At 31.7% G+C, this 21,920-nt stretch overlaps 1 protein-coding gene across 4 annotated transcripts in view; it reads left to right on the forward strand.

Moving 5' to 3' along the window:
• Positions 1-21,920, forward strand: part of LOC145304626 (hexosaminidase D) — an 88,682-nt gene that overhangs the window by 12,095 nt on the left and 54,667 nt on the right. Inside the window, exons 5-8 of one of the 4 annotated variants that reach the window (XM_080146548.1) lie at positions 1,334-1,381; positions 3,911-3,976; positions 8,666-8,708; positions 11,846-11,904. In XM_080146548.1, the coding sequence (XP_080002674.1) occupies positions 1,334-1,381; positions 3,911-3,976; positions 8,666-8,708; positions 11,846-11,904 (216 nt within the window). The remainder of the gene's footprint in view (positions 1-1,333; positions 1,382-3,910; positions 3,977-8,665; positions 8,709-11,845; positions 11,905-21,920) is intronic. The other 3 variants (XM_080146550.1, XM_080146549.1, XM_080146551.1) reach the window with 3 other exon arrangements.

Raw genomic sequence — 21,920 nt, forward strand, 5'->3', positions numbered from 1 at the left:
TATAAAGTAACAAGGATTTTTGGTCTGAAAATTACTGGTTCAAATGTACTGTTCTTATCAGGAAAGCCTTACAGATATTTTGGGATGGTTTTAGTCTATAGTTTTTTTTCTGACCTCATCCACTCTCTCTTAAAGGCTTTGTACGAAGAAACTAGTATCACAAATACCTTGTTGGAGAGGACAATGACGATTTGGGGAGTGAGAGAGATGACTGTAAATTACACTAGCAAAAAAAGTTTTATAACTAAGTTCTTTAATTCATTGGCTTAATTATCTTGTTACTTTTATTGGTCTACCTACATATTTTTGTTTTCAAACTGATCCAAATTTTTCAACCAATTATTTATCTAGGTACAGAAAGGGTAATTTTTTTTTTTTTCACCATATACTTTGTAGAAGATTCATTTGTTGTTGAATTCCTGATTTTTAAGCAATTTTTCTATCCCTTCCTTTGATAAGCTTAATAATATAGTAATTCCAAATTAATATAAAAAAAATGTCACTGCAAGAAAGAAATGCTTTCCGTCTGTACCACTGCATTGTATTGTACAATGAAATACAAAACAAATATATTACCAGAAAGTCCATACGTCTATTTAAATTTGATTTTGTAGATATTTTGATGATTTGTTGAGCTTCGCTTTTATGGATGTTGTCATCCTTGTTTTCAGTAAAAATAGACGAAATTAGATAAAAGTGGTCGGTTGTTTCTCTCAAAGTTCCTAGTTAACACAATAAATCCCCCCCCCTTGCCGTATTTTGATTCTTTGAATAAAAATGAAATATGGGATGGGGAGAGTATTTAGTTAATTAGTTTATTAGTTCAGGGCAGGTTAAGGCGCCGTAAGTAAAGGCCCTGCAGGGTTAGGCCCCCGTCCTTCATAAATTATGCATAGGAAAAGAAATTACACCCCCATTTTCAAAATTATATAAAAATAAGTGGGGAGGGGATTTCAGTGCTCATTAAGTATTTTACAGGGAAGCACCAGAATGACGACTGGCAAATTTTTACTTTTTTATCAGGGTTCTAAAGGGATAAGACAATTACTGACAAATTGAATTACATCCCCAATAATAACACACAGAATTACCCCTTCTGTAGATTAAAATTAGTGGTTGAAACGATTTAACACTCAACTTAACAAACCAACCAATCATTATTTATTAAAAGTCCCCAAAGTTGTAAAGCCAACGAATAAGAAATCTTTGTTATACAATTTTTGGGGGCTATGGCAACAAACAGCCCATTGTCCCCTCTCTCTCTCTGCTTTTTTATCCATATTTCTTGAGTTGCCACACCCCACATCCCTGACTAAGTTGTGTGTATTATTAGGATGAGAAAGAGAAGCATAATCCCTACGCTGCCGCTAGAAAAAATTATGTAAGTAACTTATGAACAGGGGTTAAGTGAGGGTTCGGACAATAAACGTAAAATTAACCTTCCTCCTCATTATGAATCTTAAGGGATAAGACAATGGTTGATACAATGAGTAACATCTCAATTCTGATAAACAAAAATCCTCTTCTATAGATTAAGATATTTGATTGAAAACAATATGAGTAATTTAGAGTCTAATGTTTTCTCCCTACCCCCATCTGTATACTTTAAAATTACTGGAGGAAATGCTTAAAGAAATTTATTTTATAACCCCCCCCCCCCTCCCTCCTCCAACATAATAGAAACTTTTTTTTAATCTTATTCTATTGAAACACTCTGTAGAACGAGTGTACAAGAGATATTGCACCTAAAGATCACTTTGCCGTTGAATTTTCTAGTATCCAAATTAATTGTTATAAGGCAATATATGATTTTTATAATCTTGTGTTGTCGATGAAAACTTTTAGATTTTGTATTTTGGAAAAGAATATCGAATAGGAATTTTACTTGGGATGAGTAGTAGTTTTTTCAGGTGCTTTATCCGTGCTTCTTATACAATATATTTAATCTGTAGGGAGAAAGGGACTGTAAATTATACTTGTCCTCAAATTTTATAAACTCGTTCTGTCATTTATTGGCCTATAAACTTTGGTTATTAAATTCTGATTGTGCTTTACGAAATAAAAGTGTCCTATCATTTTATCAAATAATTTTAATCAAAATAAGGGGTAATATTGTTCATCATATTTGAGGACGAAGGGGTGAACATCAATTTATCGCACATTGTCTTATCCCTTAAGATCCCTTAAGTAATATAGACGTGATAAAAATAACTACTCACACTAATTAGAAACATTTTATGTAACATTTTGTTTTTGATTTTTGCTTTTCTATAACATTGTAAATTGACAAACTAATTGACACTAAAGAAATTAACTATTTGTTATAACAAAAACTAACTTTCAATAATATTATATAAAAAAGTAAATCACAAACATAAATATGAGGAATATTAACCATATTTCAAGTATTAGAGTAAAACACTAGAGGGAGAAAGGGTTAAATTACTGAATCTCCCCATCGCAACCGCCTTGTGCAACGTTTCTAGTGGGTCATTGAAAATCAACCAATAGTGTCTCTTATATTAACACAGACAAGTAGCAGATAATATTTTAGAAGCAGACGAAAGAGGTATTTGAAAAAGGAAGGGAGGTAGTTGTCTGTATATACATCTATACTGTAGATCTATTTAAATTTATAGAGAAGAGTAAGGGGTAGGGGTTTTCTATACTCGACTTGGCCCTTCTGGGAAAATCACCAAAGCTTTTGATGAGTTTTTGCTCACTTTCTTCATTAATTTCTTTTGTCTCTAGATAAATGATAAATTGTATACTTTTTGTCACAAATGAAAACAAGGATGAAAACATCAATACAAACAAACCTCAACAAATTTAACTAATAGACAAACAAATGGTTTGCGATGTAATTATGGAGATGCCAGGATTATAAAATTGTCCGTTGTTTTCCTAGGAATCAACATTTAATATAAATCGCATACAAATTTGGTGTCAAAAAAGCTTAATGGACCTATGAACTTTCTGGTATAGAGTTGCTTTTACGTTCCTACTTTCATAGAAAAGTTTACAATGCAGAGGACGGTTCTTCACTCTTCAGGGATCTAAAGGGATAAGACAATGGACGATAAATTGATGTTCATCCCCAATGATGATACACAAATTTACCCCTTCTGGAGATTACTATTAGTGTTTGAAACGTTTAGAAACTTAATGAAATAACCAATCAAAATTCAAATCCTAAAGTTGTTAAGCCAAAACTTCGGGGACTAGTGTGATAAAAAGCTAAATGTCTTCTTCCTCCCTGACAGTTCTTACATACTGTTTCAATTTATACGTAGAAAAGATTTAGATCCAATAACTTTAGTTACAAATATAAAGATATAAAATATTGTTTTATAACTTTTTAATAAGGTTTTTTATGTTAAGTATTTGTTATTCTTAAAGATTTATTAAAATTTTCCTTTAACTTAACAATATGAGTTTTATGAGATAAAGTACCTTTTGTTTTTTTATCATAGGACATATGACTGTAAATTACACTGGTACCCAAATTTAGGGATTTACCTCCTCGTATTTATTTGCTATTGTAAAGTAGTAAAGGTACTCAATAATCACCTCAATTGTCTGTCAATCAGTAAGAAATTCTATTGGGAATACTATTTTCTTCTCTTCTATTCAAGATAGACGCCCGTTTTAGTGAAGATTTCCTGTACTAATGAGCAACTAGCACATATCTACTGGGTATGTCAGTCTGTCATTTATGATGCCTAAATATAAATATTCAAACATACAACAAATCAAAAGTTATTTAAAAAATATATATTTTTGATTATGACAAAAAAATCTGCTCTTTTTGTCCGTAGTTAGCCCATCAATTTGTTGTGCTTTGCTTCTTATTTATGTTGTCATCCTTGTTTTAATTACTAAAAAACTAACCCAAAAACAAAATTTGCAGGACAATTCGCAAAGTAATGTAGATCCTCTTGTTGGACAGACAGGGCGGGAAGCTGTCGTCCCCCAGGTAAATAAATTTGATTTTCTCAGTTTGCCGTCAAAATGAACCAATCACATGTCTTCATTTTACCTGGCTGGCGTGTTATTGGATGAATTATGAAAAGGGATCATGTGACTGGTTTATTTTAGCGCAATTTATAAAGAAGGAAATTTAAAGTTAATAACTTATGTTTCTTGTTTGAATTTATTTTGATGATAAAAAGTTTGTACCTAACTAACTAACTTGTGGATGAACTAATACTTTTCTTTTTTTTGTTAAGTGGGAGATGAGGAAAATCTCAATAGAGGGGGGCCCCGGGGGGGGGGCACAGTGGAATTTTTGGCGGTTTTGGGGATTTTTTAACTTTACCAGTCACAAATGCCAACAAAAGCTTATATTAAATGAAAATAAAGTTAAAACCTATCACAAACAGTTAATGGCTTGTATAATATAACATATTATGCACATATTATTGTGATTCTGGATAAGAAAATGTCCCCAGAACTAACCTACTCAAATGGTTAAAAATTCAAAATTTCTAATTTAATTCATTTTGGAGAGAAAAGTTTTTTAGTTCTGACTTATACCTTAATTATAACTTATTATAACTTTTAGGTCTTATTAAGGTGATTACGATTAATATACATAGTTTTTCAACAATATCATACAGGGCTCGGCAACCGCGCGTCAGCCGTGTCTAAGCCACAAATTTAGATCCATTTTGATGTTTTAAAAAAATTTCTTTATAAGAGGGAATGCCAAGTTGGGTCAAGTTTAAACTTTCAGTTGATTTTTAAAATTGTAAAGGGTTTTCCTGAGGCATACAGGCTGCCGAGCCCTATTATGCCATGAAAATAGAAAAAAATAGGTGATGTTGTTTATGATTTTACTTACGTTCTCAAATCGATAAACTGATTTTAATTCATGGTGTTTATAGTAAGAATATTCTTCAAATCAAATGAATCTACTTTAAATTAAGTGCTAGTGGCTGCGCCCCTGGAGTCAAGGGACTTTGTATTAAAAGAGACAGAGAAGGGCTAGAAAAATACCCTAAAGTCTTAAATCTAAAAATGAAATAGCATAAAACCAACACGGTACTAATTTAGAGAACCTAATTTCAGTATTTATTGAGATCTTAAGCTTCAGACAAAAAAACTTTAGATTATACTATAGGATATCTAAGAGTGTTGTTCTAGATCATATTATCAATAACAAAAAGTATTATAGCTTATGTACATATATTATTATGATTTCTACCTAACGTTTTTTTTATACATATATAGGGTAAGGGGGGGGAAGTTTCGGTAAGGGGCTATTCTCGGTAATTTCGACCTACCTTCATTAAATGACCTTTTTCTCCATGTTCCTTTCAAATGACAGAAAAAAACATAAAAGCAAATTTGTTCCTTATTAAATTGCCTACAAAAAAGTATCAAATGAATTTTTGTGAGATGAATATTAAGGGTACTTATTGGGTCTCAAAGTCGGACGAAAAATTGTTTTTTTCCAAAAAATTTTTAGTAGGTGTGTAAAGATCGACCTACACAAAAATTGGTAAGACTTAGAGCTGATCAGAAAAACTTTTTGAACTAGAAATTGCCCGCTTTTTCCAAATCCGTTGAGAGCTTTAAAATCGGGTTAATATTTTTTTCAAAAATGACCAAAGTTGGCGCCGGGGGAAAAATCGGTAATTTCAAAAGAAATTAAAATTCAACTTTTAAGGTCATGTTTTCATGTTTTCTTTTGTCAAATCTATTAATCCATATGGACTTTTTAAGAATTAGGCCTAAAAATGAATAGAACAGATAAAAAACAAAAAAAAATTAATTTTATTTTTTGAATCAAAATTTTGCGAGGAAAAAATCAAAATTTCTGGTCCTTTGAAAAAAAAATATTTTTGACATAGGAGGAATAGTCCGATCTTAATCCCAATAACCTATACTAATTATGATTTATTACGCTTGTTTGGTCGTTTGGCCTTTTTTCATCGATTTTTTTAAGGTTAAAATGTAGTCAAGATTTTTTGCAAAGATGACACTTTTGCTTCAAATTCAATTTTTGAGGTCAATTTTTAATCAATTTTCATGTTTTTTGGGCTAAATCTATAGTTCAATGTGTGCTTTTTTAGGATCAGGCCTAAAAAGTAATAAAATACGTTTTTTTCTTATATTAATTTTAAGTTTTTTAAAAAAAAATTTTCGAAAAAAAAAATCGAAAATTCGCGTCTTTAAAAAAAATTCATTTTTAACATAGAAGGAATAGTCCGATCATTATGAAACTTTTTGTGGATAATCCCTATAACCTATACTAATTATGATTATTTATGTTCGACTGGCCGTTTGGCCGTTTTTCATAGATTTTTTTTAGGTTGAAAAAAATTACCGATATTTCCCCGGGTGGTGGGGAAATATCGGTAACTTTTTTGCGGTCAATTTCGGCCAACTTCTAAAAGTCCTAGGATAATGTCCTTTTAGGACCTGATAGTCCTTTCCGTAAGCTTTCTACTGGTCTTGGTTTCATTTGAAAATATTAATATTTACCCCATTTTTTTTTCAAAAAAAAACGAAAAAAACCGAAATTTCCCCCCCCTTACCCTATGACTTTTTAAACATCTTAAAAAATATAACATATCAGTCCGTAACGCCATAGAAGAAATGTGATTTTCACCACTGTAGTGAAGATTTCTATACATTATTTTGTCCATTTATCTGTCGGTCATTCTTCAAAAGACATAAGTCTCATTTTTTAGAGGTTTTGTGATCTTTTTTGAGTTTTTCTATAATCTCTCTCTCTCTCTCTCTCTTTTGTTATGACTGACAACTGAACAACTGCTCCACCACCCCATTTTGCCCGTTTGTATATTCCAATTTTTTTGTGCTTCGCTACTTATGGATATTGTCATTCTTGTTATATTATAAACTTTTAAAATTTTTCAAATCTTTTAAATGTTAAGAATATAAAAAGTTGGACGAACATTGAGGTGATAGAGTAAATGAAAGTAGATTATAAGATCAATTCCATTACATTTAGAGACCAATAGCACTTGATAGTTGAAAATTTTACCTTTAATATAATTAAATATTTTACACAGAGTTATATAAGAACAGACGGACAAAAAATGTAGAAAAAAGCTAAATTGTCAGGCTTAGAAACCATGTATACCATAACAATTTCAGATAGGCAGGCAGCATGACCTTCATGTATGTATATTGAGCTTGGCTCCAAAAAGTATCATATAAAAATAATTCTAAACCTAAACTCTTATTAAGACTAGCACAAAAATTTTATCTAATTGTCAAGCCATTTTATGAAAGATGACCGCTAGAGCATTATAGACATACTGACGTACCAATCAAGATATAGATATGAGGAAAATTATTATTATATAAAAATCAGCTGTTTATTTAAAATAACAGCCGAGTAAATGAAATTTTTAAAATACAAATCAATTGTCTGTCAGAGAATTAACAATAGACTGACAGACTAATATTATTATAAACTGGCTGCTCATTAGTGTAGGGAATATATTATTCACATTCATTTTCAGATGTCTCTTGAATAGCTACTGAGAAATTCATGTTTCCGCCAATAACATTTCTTGCGTACAAATGGACAGATTTACAGACATACGGACATTATGATTTATAGATTAGTTGTGCTAAAAATAGGTTTATATCTTATTATATAAAGTAGTAAGTTTTTAAGTCTTAAGCTTAAAATTTCAATAACTACCTAACTGATTGAGTTCTTCATTTTAAGAAAGATTTACATATGTCCTAGGAAGGTTTAAAGGTATTTTTTAAACCTCATCTCACTATTATAATACAGAGCCATTAATTGATAGGGATGCAGCCTCTAGTAAAATATATATATTATATTAAACGCTTTCAAAAGATGGTATTTTGACTTTATAATAGCACTTGATATATATAAATAAGATTAAGAATAGTCCATTTTTAAAGCTAATTTACCATTTTGGGGCTACGAGGTGCCAAAAGTTATGAACTGATCTTGAATTGTGAATACTTGAATTTAATCAGGGCCTAAATAACTTTTGGCACCTCGTAGCCCCAAGTTAGAAAAACCTTTAAACGTAAAAAATACATGTTATTTTAAGATGCAATTTGAGGTGTTCTTAGATTTTAAATTACAGATTTATGACAACTTTTCTTATTTTTCTTGGCATTTTGAAGTAGAAACATCTGTCTATATCAATGAAATATTGTTACATATCATTTAATCAGATTTTTACACCAATTTATTCTAGGAAAAAGTAGGAAAAGCAATGTATGATGATTTTAATGAAAAAATTCACTTTTTAAAAATATTCCTTTGACCACGTTCAGCAAAACGGCTGTATTTTGCCTAATTTTGTAGTATATAAAAAAATCTGTGGTATGGCAACTTTTGAATGGTAATACTAGCCTTTGGGACATTTAACTCAAATTTGAGAAAATTTAAAAAATGACCAAAAATCCTACTGTGGGGGGGGGGCAGTAAAAAACCATCCCTCTCCAAAATGTTTACCCTGGTGGTAAAATTTATATAGAGGGGGTAGTCATTGTTAACCCCCCTATTTTTGGCGGGAGGGGGGGGGGTGTCTCACAGGTTTTAAGGATATTTTTTTTTTGAGGGAGTTGGGAGTTATTCTGCGAATTAACTTTTTATAAGACCCACTTATGTTTAAAAATGACATTAAATATATGTTTTCCTTAGGTTATCAGTTATCAAGAAAACTTGGAGTATGATTCGAAACAAGGTAATTTAGACTTGAAAATATAGGGTGGGGGGAGGTGTTTCTGTGCATTTCCCTCATAATGTAATAGATGGCTGGCTACAGATGGACATACAAAAAGAAATATAGAGTAGTTTCGCTTTTCGCCTTTTCATTTATTTCAATATAAAATTTGCGCAAAAAAATTATTTTTAGCTAAGATTTTTCAGTAGTATATCTGTTTAAATCAAGATGTGAAATATTTTTACGACAGAAAAAATGAAGGTGGGGGAGGGGGGGGGGATAGAATGGGAGACACTAGGTTACTATACAGAATAAAGCTAAAAGATATAGATAACAGAGACTGTATCTTGACAAGTAGCGTATTCGCTCGTCGTTGGGAAGGTGTTGGGTTTCTAATCTCAACCTAAACTGCGTCATAACTAAATCTGTTAAAATTTGTGTCTACTATTGCTATGTCCGTTGCATGATATTAATAGTAATAGTAGGGTGAATGTCTTAGCCCAAAACAGTGCAACTAGTTGTTGGTTACAGCTACTGGCTCTCTATTTTTGACACCCCTATAATAACTCTTTCCATGGTTACGCGTATTTTACTTTCTATGTTCCGTAACAGGCGTGCTTGCTTCTATGTATGTACAGTGCAGTACGCCGTGTAGGTGTTTTTTCATTACAACAAATTAATGATAAGGATAGTTTCAGGGACCTTAGGGGATGAGACAATGCACGATAAATACAAAATTAGCCCTTTTGTGTACAGAAATTATCCGTTGAAAAGTTTATATGCTGCAAGCAAGTTTTCAAGCCAAATAGTAAGAAAACATGTTTATAAAACTTTGGATAATAGTATAGTTTAAATTCCCCCACCCTCCCTGAATATTTATTAAATTTTAGGAGGTCAAGCTAATAGTCGCTATAAATCGGCAAATTAACTATATATATATATATTTTTTTTGTAAGAATACTTTTTGCTTGGAATGACGTCTGCTGGTCGCGTTTTACGTTGTTTACAAATGCTGCAAACGCAAGTCTGTCAAAAAGAATTGCGACATTGTCCTAATTTTACGTTAGAACATTTTTTTTTAGATTTTTACCCAAAAAATTGGAGCTTTCACACTAAGTGCCAATTGAGCACTGCCCCCCCCCCCCCCCCCGGCCCCCCTTTTATTTTTGAATAAATTGAAGAAAAGGGAGGGTAGTTTTTTTTGTATGCCTTGAAGCCACGATGCCTGAATCCAGCAGGGCTTCTCAGCATTAAATATAACTTTAACTAACCTGAACTTAAGTAACAAACAAACGAAAAATACCCTTTACTCTTTTATTTTCAACTAGGGGCTCTATATTCAAAGGGATATGGAATTGCAGACAAAATAGCCTAAAACCATCTCAAAACCTATAAGAAGCTTTATTGTAAAGTTGATCCATATTGGTTCAGCGGTTAGCGAGATCCTTTGCTACAGACAAATAGGATTACTACTTTGTACACTAGTATTTATTTTAAAAATAAAGGAGTGGGGTTGTTTTCAATGCTAAACAGGATACTTGTTGTGAAGGCACTAAAAATTCTGTACATTTTTTTGCAAAGGAAAATCATAATTTACATAAAATACTATTGCTATTTTTAGGAAGGTAAAGGATTGCGGTGGGGGGGGGGAGGGGGGTAGTTAGCTTATCCCAACGTAAAGAAATTATTTGTGTCGACTACATTCATGATTTAAAGAATGTCGTATATGTCTGTTTATCGATATTTTAAGGATATGGTTATCATATTCTTCCAAATGTTGATAACAGTATCTACGTCAAAGTTGAATAATAATTTCATTCAAACATTACTGTTATTGAACATTAATATCTGACACATAGTATGATATATTTCAATAAAAAATCACAATGAAAGATTTTAAAAAAATAGTTTTATTTTATCCTAAAAATTTTTTAAGCAAAAACAATATTTACACTTTGTACACTTAAAATTCTTTTTGTTCACCTTAAAATTTGGTGAAATTTGAGATAAATTTTCCCCTAGTAATAAATTGTATCTCATGACCTGCTTCAACTTAAAAACGGTCATTTTTAGTAGCGAAGCTCCTCTATAAGTGGTCCTGACGGTAAACATAATTATGCTCTTTATTCTTTTCTTTCTCACATATCAGATAATCGCATCTTTGATGGGATGTAGGGGACATTGGACTGTAAATAATAATGGTACCCAAAGTTTTATAACCATAATATCTTACAATAGGTACTTTAATCGAAATTTGATTGTCTGGTTCCAACCACTAACCCTTCCACTTACAATTTAATTTTAAAAGGGGTAATTTGATTTATAATCATTAGAGATCTACAAAATTTATCGTTTTTTGTCTTATCCCTTAAGATCCCTGAATTTTTGTAAAGCTGTGAAAAGACTCCAACCACCTACCCTCATCTCTGTTCCACTAGAAAATAGATTTATTACCCTTAGATGAACCGTCAGCCACAAAACTTAGAAATAAATTTCTAGCAGATGTGTACACGTTTCTAACCAATACTATGACCGAGTTGTTCCTATACTGTGTTCTTATTGGTCCAATTTAATAATTAGGGAACTTTTTCTAATATATATATTTATTCGGAGAGAGAAGGGACAATGCGCTGTTTATTACACGAGTCCCCAAAGTTTTACAATAACTTTTTCTTATTCGTTATTGGTAAAACAAATTTGGGGACTTAACTGAATTTTGATTGGTTGGTTTATTAATCAAGTTAAGTGTTCCAACTTTTCAACAACGAAATTCATCTACAGTAGGACTAATTTTGTATGTCATCTTCGGGGATGTACATAAATTTATTGGCCATTATCTTATCCCTTAGATCACTGATATTTATTTCTTAAACTTCCAAGGATATAATGTTACTTGTTTTAGGTGGTAACTATGGACAGATGAGCAATGGAATTATATAATATGGATATATTGTTACTTGTTTTAGGTGGTAACTATGGACAGATGAACAATGGAATTATATAATATGGATACATTGTTACTTGTTTTAGGTGGTAACTATGGACAGATAAGCAATGGAATTATATAATATGGATATATTGTTACTTGTTTTAGGTGGTAACTATGGACAGATGAACAATGGAATTATATAATATGGATATATTGTTACTTGTTTTAGGTGGTAACTATGGACAGATGAGCAATGGAATTGCAGCTCCCATCTACTATAACAATCAGGTGTGATAATTTTATTTTATTTTCAAAAATCGGTAGAATAAACAGGAGGGATTAAGGGTTCATTGGACTGTAAATTACACCGAGATGGGTTTTTGAGTCAAGAATACCGCGTTTTTTCGACATTTTTTAGACATTGATTGATTGAACGAAGACGATATCAATCAACAGAGTATACAACTTAAGAATTCGAAATTTTAAATTATAATTTTATCTATTTGTATAATGTCTAAAAAGATGCATTAATTAATATGTAGCAAAAATGGATTGAAGATAATTTGTTTTTCTTCTATGAAGGCCGTACCATCAAAAGCGAAATAATTAAATAAATAGTTGTATACTCTGTTTAAATTTCGCGAATCGAAAAAATGCGGCATTCTTTTTATGAGAACCCATCTCTGAGATGGGGTTTTAAAAATACCGCGTTTTTTCGACATTTTTTAGACATTGATTGATTGATCAAAGACGATGGGATTTCAACACAGAGTTTATTAATGCATCTTTTAGATCTGTATTAGACATTATACAAATGGCTAAAATAATAATTTTAAAATTTTGAATTCCTAAGTTGTATACTCTGTTAAAAATTTTACTTGATCTTGAAGATCAATGCCCCGTACGATTTTAACAGAGTATACAACTTAAGAATTCAAAATTTTAAATTATTATTTTAGCCATTTGTATAATATCTAATACAGCTCTAAAAAGATGTTACTATTAATTAATATGCAGCAAAAATGGATTGAAGATAATTTGTTTTTCTTCTATGAAGGCCGTACCAACAAAAGCGAAATAATTAAATAAATAGTTGTATACTCTGTTTCAATTTTTCGAATCGAAAAAACGCGGCATTCTTTTTATCAGAACCCATCTCTAGTACTTTATATTAATCGTTATCTTTAAAACTTTGGTTTTAATTGGTTGGTTTCAGAAGTTTTCAATAGTATGGATATACAGTGATATTATGTTGTATTTTATTGGGGATATTTATCAATTCATCTCCATTGTCTTATCCCTTAAGATCCCTGAATTAATGACATCACTGCTAAAGCTGTACGTCCTTGGCTGTTTAAACGAATTAAGTAAAACTACCTTTAAAGCCTGAGACAAGATTCTTAAAAGTTGAAAATTAAAAGAAATCCTAAAATAGGTAGTAATATTTTTTAGACTGAAATATCTGTTCTGGTTGGCTTAAGGTGGTTTTGGGCAATTTTCCTGACCTCCTTCGCCTTACCATATACAAATGCCCTTCTGCCTAACCGTCTGTCATGTCACTTGGTCAATTCGTCTGTCAATCGTAACTACTGCTGCTAGATCAATCTCTTTATGTGATTGATAGGGTAAAATTGATTAACTTGAAAAAAAGTCGTGCAATCAAAGTCTTGGATGTGCTTTATCCGAGGTTTTTGCTACGATGTTTAAACTTCTGGCTTCTCAACTTTATTAATTACAGATAAGTACTGAAAAATGGGGAGGAGCAATACCAACAATTAACCAGTTGTTTAGCTAGCGAGATCTTATGTTTTTTTTACAGGCATAATATCTCTTTTTACGTTAAAGTAGACAAGGCCTTGTAATGTACTCATCCTTTAAGTTTAAAACCTTACAGTAAACCTGCTTTTTTTTGCAATATATGATGCATACCAGGGAGGGAGGAGACATTGGAATGTAAATTACACTGGTGCCAAAAATGTTCTCATTGATTTGCTTAGACACTATGGATACTTTTATACATTCAAAATTAGTTTGTTCCAAAAAGAAGTGAACAAAACAATCAATAAGTTTAATCTACAGATGAAGTGATTTGTTTATTATCATTGGGGATGTACATCAATTTATCGTCTCTTGTCTTATCCCTTAAAATCCCTGAATACATACACATAACATAAATATATACAGGGTCATTCAAGAGAAATGATTTTTTTTAAAAACTTAATTATGCATAGAAAATAAAACAATTATGTAAAATCCTTTATATATTTGGAAAACCTATTATGAGACATTTATGTTTCAAATATTTGAAAATGATTATTTCAACAAATTATGTCCTAAAAACCGGTTTTTCCAAAGGCCATTTTTTCGAAGATTTATTGATTTAAAGGGTGTAAAAAAATGTGCACCTTTTTGAAATTCAAATTGCTTGGCTTGTGTTAATAGTAGAAAAATGTTGCGCATATCGTTGGAATCGTCATAAGCTCTAATTTTTGAAAATATAAGAACCGTTTTTGTGCTTTTTATAGTTTAGGAGCTACGTTGAAAAATTTGAGAAAAAGGTTGAAAAGTTTAAGAAATTGGAACATTTTACCTCATAGCTCCTATACTATGCGTAGCACTGGAAAGGTTTTCATGTAGTAAAAAAATAGAGCTTATGACGATTCTAACGATATGCATAACATTTTTCTACTATTAACACAAGCCGCGCAATATGAATTTAAAAAAGGTGCACATTTTTTACAACCTTTAAATCAATAAATCTTCGAAAAAAAGGTCTTTGGAAAAACCGGTTTTTAGGACATAATTTGTTGAAATAATCATTTTCAACTATTTGAAACATAAATGTCTCATAATAGGTTTTCCAAATATATAAAGGATTTTACATAATTGTTTTATTTTCTATGCATAATTAAGTTTTTAAAAAAATCATTTCTCTTGAATGACCCTGTAGAATATAGATATGCTAAAATTCTGCTAATTGATTTTACATGTTTTTCTTTAATGCTAGGAAAGGAAAGGTTATTCATAAAAAAACATGAGAATATAGTTGACTCAAAACATTGAAATTTAGATATGGACATAAAACAATTTACATTGGTACCCAAAGTAGTATAACCATATAGTTGGCTCAAAAACGTTGGGTACTATTCAAGTTTTATTGTTTTGTTACTTTTCAACAAATAATTTTAAGCTTGAGAAGGGTATAATTTGGTACATCATCTTTGGGGATGTTATATATTTATCCTTTAAGATATCTTTTTGATCTATTGTATAAAAGTTTAATCATTGTACTTTTGTTGTTAGGAAATTAATTTGCTTGTTGATTTTCACATTTTATGTTCCTGGTCCAACTTTTGCTTTGTCTCGTATTGCAGAAAGTCCCAGGGTTCTTTAGGGATAAGACAAAAAGATAGAAACACTATTACCAATTCCGTAGATTAAAATTGGTTGAAACCTTTGGACTATACTAGTTCTGATCCAACCAATTAAAATTCAGTATAGGTACCCAAAATTTATGAGCTAACAAATAAGATAGCGCTGTTATAAAACTTAGGTTACCAGTGTAATTCACAGTCCCATGTTCCCTCCCTCCTTGAGGAAATCGTAACAAAGTGTGCTAAATCTGATTTTGTCGGCGCATTTGTGTGTAAAAATACGTACCTTGGAAACAGCTAAAAATATGCAATAAGCATAAATGTATTAAAGATTGTAGATTACCATTGCAAAAATACCAGCCCAATAAATAAAGCCTTTTAGACGGTCAGACAAACAGACGTTTTGACCATTTAATTTTCTGGCAAACAAAAAAGTTTTAAATTGGTTCTATTTGTTGTTTAATGGGAACGTCTGTGAGTCTGTCTGTATGTCTGTCTAACTCTGTGCACGTCTTTATCTTAGTGTGTATGTGTGTGTGTGTGTGTGTGTGTGTGTGTGTGTGTGTCTGTGTGTGTGTGTGTGTGTATGTGTGTGTGTAGTGTATTTTTTGGGGTAAAGAAGTAGTGACGCACTCAATCTGTATTTATTTTCATTTTTGCCCTTTTTTACACAATCTAAAATATCGAATGTTTTCGAAAGATCTGGGAAAGAGAGGGGACAATGGGCTGTATATTACACTAGTCTAGTCCCCGATGTTTTAAGATAACATTTTCTTATTTTTTGACCCAACAACTTTTGTGGCTTTTAATGAATTTGCTTCATTAAGTTGAGTGTCCAAACGTTTCAACCATAACTGTAATCCACAGAAGGGATAATTTTGTGTAAAAGCATTGGGGATGTATTGTATATTAACTTATCGTTTATTGTTTTATCCCTTTAGATCCCTTAAAAATAATACTTGATTTTATGTTTTACCCTAAGTAAATTACAAAAGGATTTTATTATTTTGAATCTGGTAATGTTTGTGTTTTCCCTACAAATAAAATAAAAATAGCTGGGTTTTTGGTGCTTTCCCTTAAAGTGACTACTAAGCAAAGAACCTCTTCACCCTATTAAAAAAAAGGGGGGGGGGGAGTGGTGTTTTTTGTTCAAATCTTACTTCTGATTGGCTACCCTTTACTTAACCCTTTACAGTCGGGCACATAGCCGCACCTTAATCGGTCGGGGGGGGGGGGGGCGTTCAACGCCCCTCCTTATTATCTCAGTTCCTATTAGAGCTAGAGGGCTAAATTTTTTTGTGCAAGTCCCCTGTTTGATAATGAATTTCCGATCTTTTATAGGTCTAAGTCAATTTTCGCTTCCTTCACCCTTTTATTTAACAACCTTTGTTTTTAGGTCTTTTTTTACTTAAAAATTTCAAACGGCTGTATTTTTCTTATTTTTAAAGCTAGAAGAAAATTTTTTTTCCAGAAAATGTTTATCTTTATGTAAATTTTACATTAGAAATATCAAAATATAAATTTCTGCGGCCGCAGCTGTACTTGGCAGCTGCCAGCCGCCGCAGTCGGCGGGAAAACGGCGGCGGATCTTCATGAAATTTTAATACGTTATGAAGACATGTAAGAAAAGCTTAAGTTTAAAATTTGAAGTCTCTAGATCAAAAATTGCGGCCACAGGAGCCTTTTAAAGATTTCTGGAGACCTGGAGGATCAGGACCTGCAGGATCATACCTGGAACCTGAAAGTGACTTGAACACCTGTATTTTATATAAGGATGTACTACTAGAGGATTTTTTTATTAATTTGGTATGATAAAATGCTTTGTTTTAGTCAAAAAAATATTTTTGCTCTTTACCTGGGTGACCCTGCCAGGTTTGCTGGCATCCTGCGCCCGCCAGGATGGAGATATTCAAAAAATTCCAACTCTCAGTTATGTGTCATACCCATACTTAAAAAGTCAAGCAGTTTGGGCTCTTTATCTTTCACACACAGAAAATGAGATAGAAAAAACCGGAGGGGGGGGGGGCGTTCAACGCCCCCCCCCCCGACCGTTAAGGGTTAATTTACCTACCCTAATCTAAAGTTAAGAGCAAACACATTATCCCCCCTTTGATTTTCAAATTTATTTTAAAATAAGATAGAAGGGTTAGTTGCTTGACTAAGGATTTTAAAGATTTAAAAAAAAATCCTTTTAAATACTCCTTAAAGGGTAAGCATTCATTTTTATTCCCCTCCTGAGCTCCTGAGCTGTGCATTTGAAATAATTGTTACTCCAACTTTGTAAGAAATTACTATATTTTACATATTTGCAAATTTCAAAGTGTGCAATCACGTCTGCAAAGAGACACAACAGTTGGCATTGGGTCGTGAGGGTAGAGACAAATATGGGGTTCTGATCATATTCAATGCGTTTTATAAATAGATGTAGAATAAATGTGGATGTTATGTCAGGGTAAAAATTGTCGTTAAATTAGCTTAAATTAGGATAAATTTTTCACGTAATTCCGTAATTTGGGTTTTGTTGGGTTATAGTCAAATGCTTTTATTAAGTCAAACTGTTCTTAATTATGAAATATTTCAAATATATACATTTGGTTATAATTAAGAACACTTTGACTTAATACGAGCATTTGACTACAACCATACACGCAATTGTACGGAATTACGCGAAAAAAATACCCTCTTTGAGAATGTTTTACACATGCGAAAATGAATGCACACCACGAGTTTTAGCGCCGCCTGTCCAGGATTTAAAACATATATATTATACAACTAGTGTTCTTTTAAACGGGGGAAAATAATATAAATAGCAACAATTGAATAAACAGGATGGGAGGGGAGTTTGGACTGCAAATGACAATGGTACCCAAAGTTTTATTATCATTATATCTTATTTGTTACACTCTGAATACTTGTTTTAATTTGATTGGTTGGTTCCAAACTAGTAGTGATCTAACTTTTCAACTATCAATGTTAATCTGTAAAAGAAGTAATTTTGTTAATCATCATTAGGGATATATATAATTTGTCGTCCATTGCCTTATACTTTAGATTCATGAGTATATGAGTAGTTTTTTTTTTGAGGGGGGGGGGATGGAGGAGGTGTAGATATTATTTCTAGGTCCTTATCCTATAAGTATGGGGGTGGTTAATCATTTTATGAAAAAGAATAATTTTTCAAGTATTAATTCGAAGAAACCGATTATTATCCGTTGGATTAGAACCGGTTCTCAGCCATACGAAAATTATGTCTAGCTTAGTATTATATCCATTCTTCTACGAATATAAAAATGTACAATTATAAGATTAAAACCATTTTTTTAGCCTGTGCCATTTCGGAGATAAAAAAAATAATTTAATTTTGCTTAAATGTTAAAATACTTCTACAGGTATAGATTTTGTTACATATATGTAAAATAAACAAGGATGAAACAGTCATACATAGCATAACACAGACATTGCAACTAAACATAAAACAGACGGGCGGACAAAGTTAGTTGTAGGTTATATGTTCATAAGTCTGGAGAATCTTCACAAGCATAAGCTGACTATTTAAAATAGCAAACGAGTAAATAAAGTTCTTATTAACTGGCGGATTGACATAAAGATATTGAAAAATATAGAGTATTTTCCTACTAACATAGAGTATATTAGTTTCCCTTATTTTTAATATTTGTTCAGCTTTACTTATTCTCTTTTTACTAGCAAAACTACATTTAATCTCTAAATAGTCGGTTTTTTGGACAGCAATGTTAAATGTTCGTATTAAAATTATGGTCCAGGTAATGTTTATTACTATTTTGGGGGAGGGTACATCTACCCTAATAAGAGAAATCGCCTAGGTACATAAAAAAAATCCCCAAAAATTTCCAAAATTGTAAGTCGACTCCCCCCCTTTCCCTCAAATACCATAGATGCCTCTAGTGGCGTAGTCGCTTATTTATGCATAAATCAATATTAGTTGTTGGTTGTTTGTGCTACTAAACTTCTTGGCGTTATCCTCTTAGAAATTTTTTTTTCAATTTTTTTCAATTTTGTACCTCCCCCCCCCCCCCCCCCCCCGACTACCGACGAACAACTATTTAATGTTAGGTTAGGTTTTCGGCTAGGGAGCCGAGCGCTGCGGCTAGGCAGGCAAGGGGGCCGAGGCGCTGCGGCTAGGCAGGCAAGGGGGCCGAGCGCTGCGGCCAGAGTTCATAGTTCGCTGTCGGGGGGGGGGGGGGGTTACTCAAATTTTCAATATTGAAAAAAAAATTCCAAGAGGATAATACCAACTTCTTTTCATGATATGTTTTCTTTAAAATTAAACTACTGATTTTTCTGCTCAATCTATGAAAATTATAGTCCTTGTTAACTTTTTATGTTTACGAGTGGCGCGCTACATTTAGTTTTTCTCCTAAATCTGCATAATATTTAAGGAGGGAGGGGACATTGGTCTGTAAAATAAACTAGTACCCAAAGTTTTATTCTATGGCTCAATAATTGTAAAACTTTTATAAAATTTTGTTTTGTTGGTTTCGAATTAATAGAGGTTTAACTTTTCAACCACTGATTTTAATCTACAAAATTGGTAACTTTGTTTATCAATATTGAGGATGTATTTTAATTTCTCGTTCATTGTCTTATCTCTTAAAATCCCAGATAATATTATGCACAATTAATAAAATTTAAAGGTGAACAGTTCTATATTTCCACTAAGAAATAAGCTAAAGATTATAGTTTATTTAGTGATAAGACAAGGGACAATAAATTGATATTCATCTCCTTTAAGAAGACAAGATTACCTCTTCAGCATATTAAATCATTGGTTGAAACTTTTGAACATTGCTGGTTATGAACTAATCAATCAAAAACAGTACCCAAACTTATTTAGAATAAGATAAGGTGATAATAAAACTTTGAGTACCAATGTAATTAACAATCCAATGTTCCCACCCTCCCTTTGTTTCCTAATCATGTTTAATGCCAGAAACTTAACTTTTTTTTGGATTTTGATTTCTTCTTTGATTTTTCTTGATATTTTTTATGGATCTAGCTATATACATACATACATACAATTTTATTTTCTTTTAAAATAAAACTTTTCTTCAAATTTTACAATCTTTCAATATTTATTTTTTGATTTTTCATTGGCATTTTCTTTTTTAGGTCAAAAATGTTACTAATAAGACAGCTTGGATATTGCCGTGGTTTTTTATTTTATATGACAGCTGCGCCTAAAAATTAAACGGCTGCGGATCGTTTAAAATTGAACATATTGCTGAACATGGCTTCGACTGCCTAATTTTTTTTGTCAATTTTATTATTTTTTTCTTCCCTCTGTTAACTAACTATGTTTTACCTGGATAAACCAGGGAGGGAGAGGACATTTGGATGTTTATTACACTAGTCCCCAAAGTTTTATCATAACGTTTTCTTATTCGTTGGCTTAATAACTTTGAGACTTTTATTGTATTTTTATAGGTTGTAGTCCAAATATTTTAACCACTAATTTTAATCTCCAGAAAGAGTAATATTGTGTATTATCATTGGGGATGTACACCAATTTATCGGCTATTGTCTTATCCCTTTAGATCGCTGTGGATAAACGCTTGACTTATCTTGCTATCGGAGATGTAGAATATTTACAATCAGTAGAAAAAAGGAAGAATCCGGTATTTGTTGACTTTTAAGACAACTATCTCTCAGGGAAGAGGGAATCTGATTTTGACTATTGTATTATAAACCATATACTCTTCAAGGGTTAGGACTATTGACGATAAATTGATATACATTCCCTATAAGGATAAACAAAACTATCTCTTCTTTAGATTAAAATCATTGTTTAAAAAGTGTGGATACTAATAAAAAACCCCAAAGATTACGATTCAGATAACGAATGTATATTTACTTGATTACCTTCTAGCACCTTCCTTTTTTTTAAACGGAAGCTTTGGCCCTAAGGGTCTCTTGTACACATAACCTAACTTGAAAGTCTTTTTTCTTAAAAATTTAAAATGAGTTAACCCTAATACTCTATATTTGTTTGTTTTTAACTTGTATTTGTTGTACTTAACTTACCATCTGAGAACAGAGATAAAAATATTTTTTTTTCTATGCAAAATTATCATTTGTTATCCCTTGTCCCTGAAGCTTCCCTCATATTTCCTCTCTCTCTTTTTCTCTCTCTTTTCCTCTCTTTTTTTCTCTCTATCTCCCCAATGTCTTTTTCTCGTAAAAAAGAAGGACAACATCCATTAAAGCGAAGCTCAACTTACAAACGAACATTAACATATGTATAAGTAAAATACGCATTTAAATTAGTTAATAAGAAGTCTTAATGAAACTGATCATAAATCTAGAACTTAAATATAGGACGCTTTGCTTATTATGAATAGACATACTTACATTTATGACATTTTTTGTAATCATCCTAGGAATCTAAATCTCGAGCGGTTATGACAGTTATATGATAAAAAGCTCTTTACTATTTCTAAGTTATACTTAATTAATACAGGAATCAGCATGCCAAGTTTTAAACTGATGGAACAATTCTAACATGCATTGTACAGAGCTTTCCGTTTCGGGTGAACGAACAGACAGACTGACCAACCTTAAATGTAGAAAATGTTTGCTTTAAAAAAAAGTTAAGTTGACTACAAACGATGTTGTTTAGGTGTGCTTACAATTATGCTACCATTTTTAATTTTTAATATTGTAAAAAATAATTAAAATAAATCAGTATTTAAAATCAGGTAAGGAGGGGACATTAGGCTGTTTATTTCACTAGTCCCCAAAGTTTTATAATTACGTTTTCTAATTCGTTGGCTTAACAACTTAAGGGACTTAAATTTTGATTATATTTTGATTGGTTGAGTGTCTAACGTTTCAACCAGTAATTGTTATCTACAGAAGGGGTAATTTTATGTATCATCATTGAGGATGTACATC

This window comes from Acartia tonsa, chromosome 13 (genome assembly GCF_053477335.1).
Source record: "Acartia tonsa isolate MP-2025a chromosome 13, ASM5347733v1, whole genome shotgun sequence".
Taxonomy (NCBI): domain Eukaryota; kingdom Metazoa; phylum Arthropoda; class Copepoda; order Calanoida; family Acartiidae; genus Acartia; species Acartia tonsa.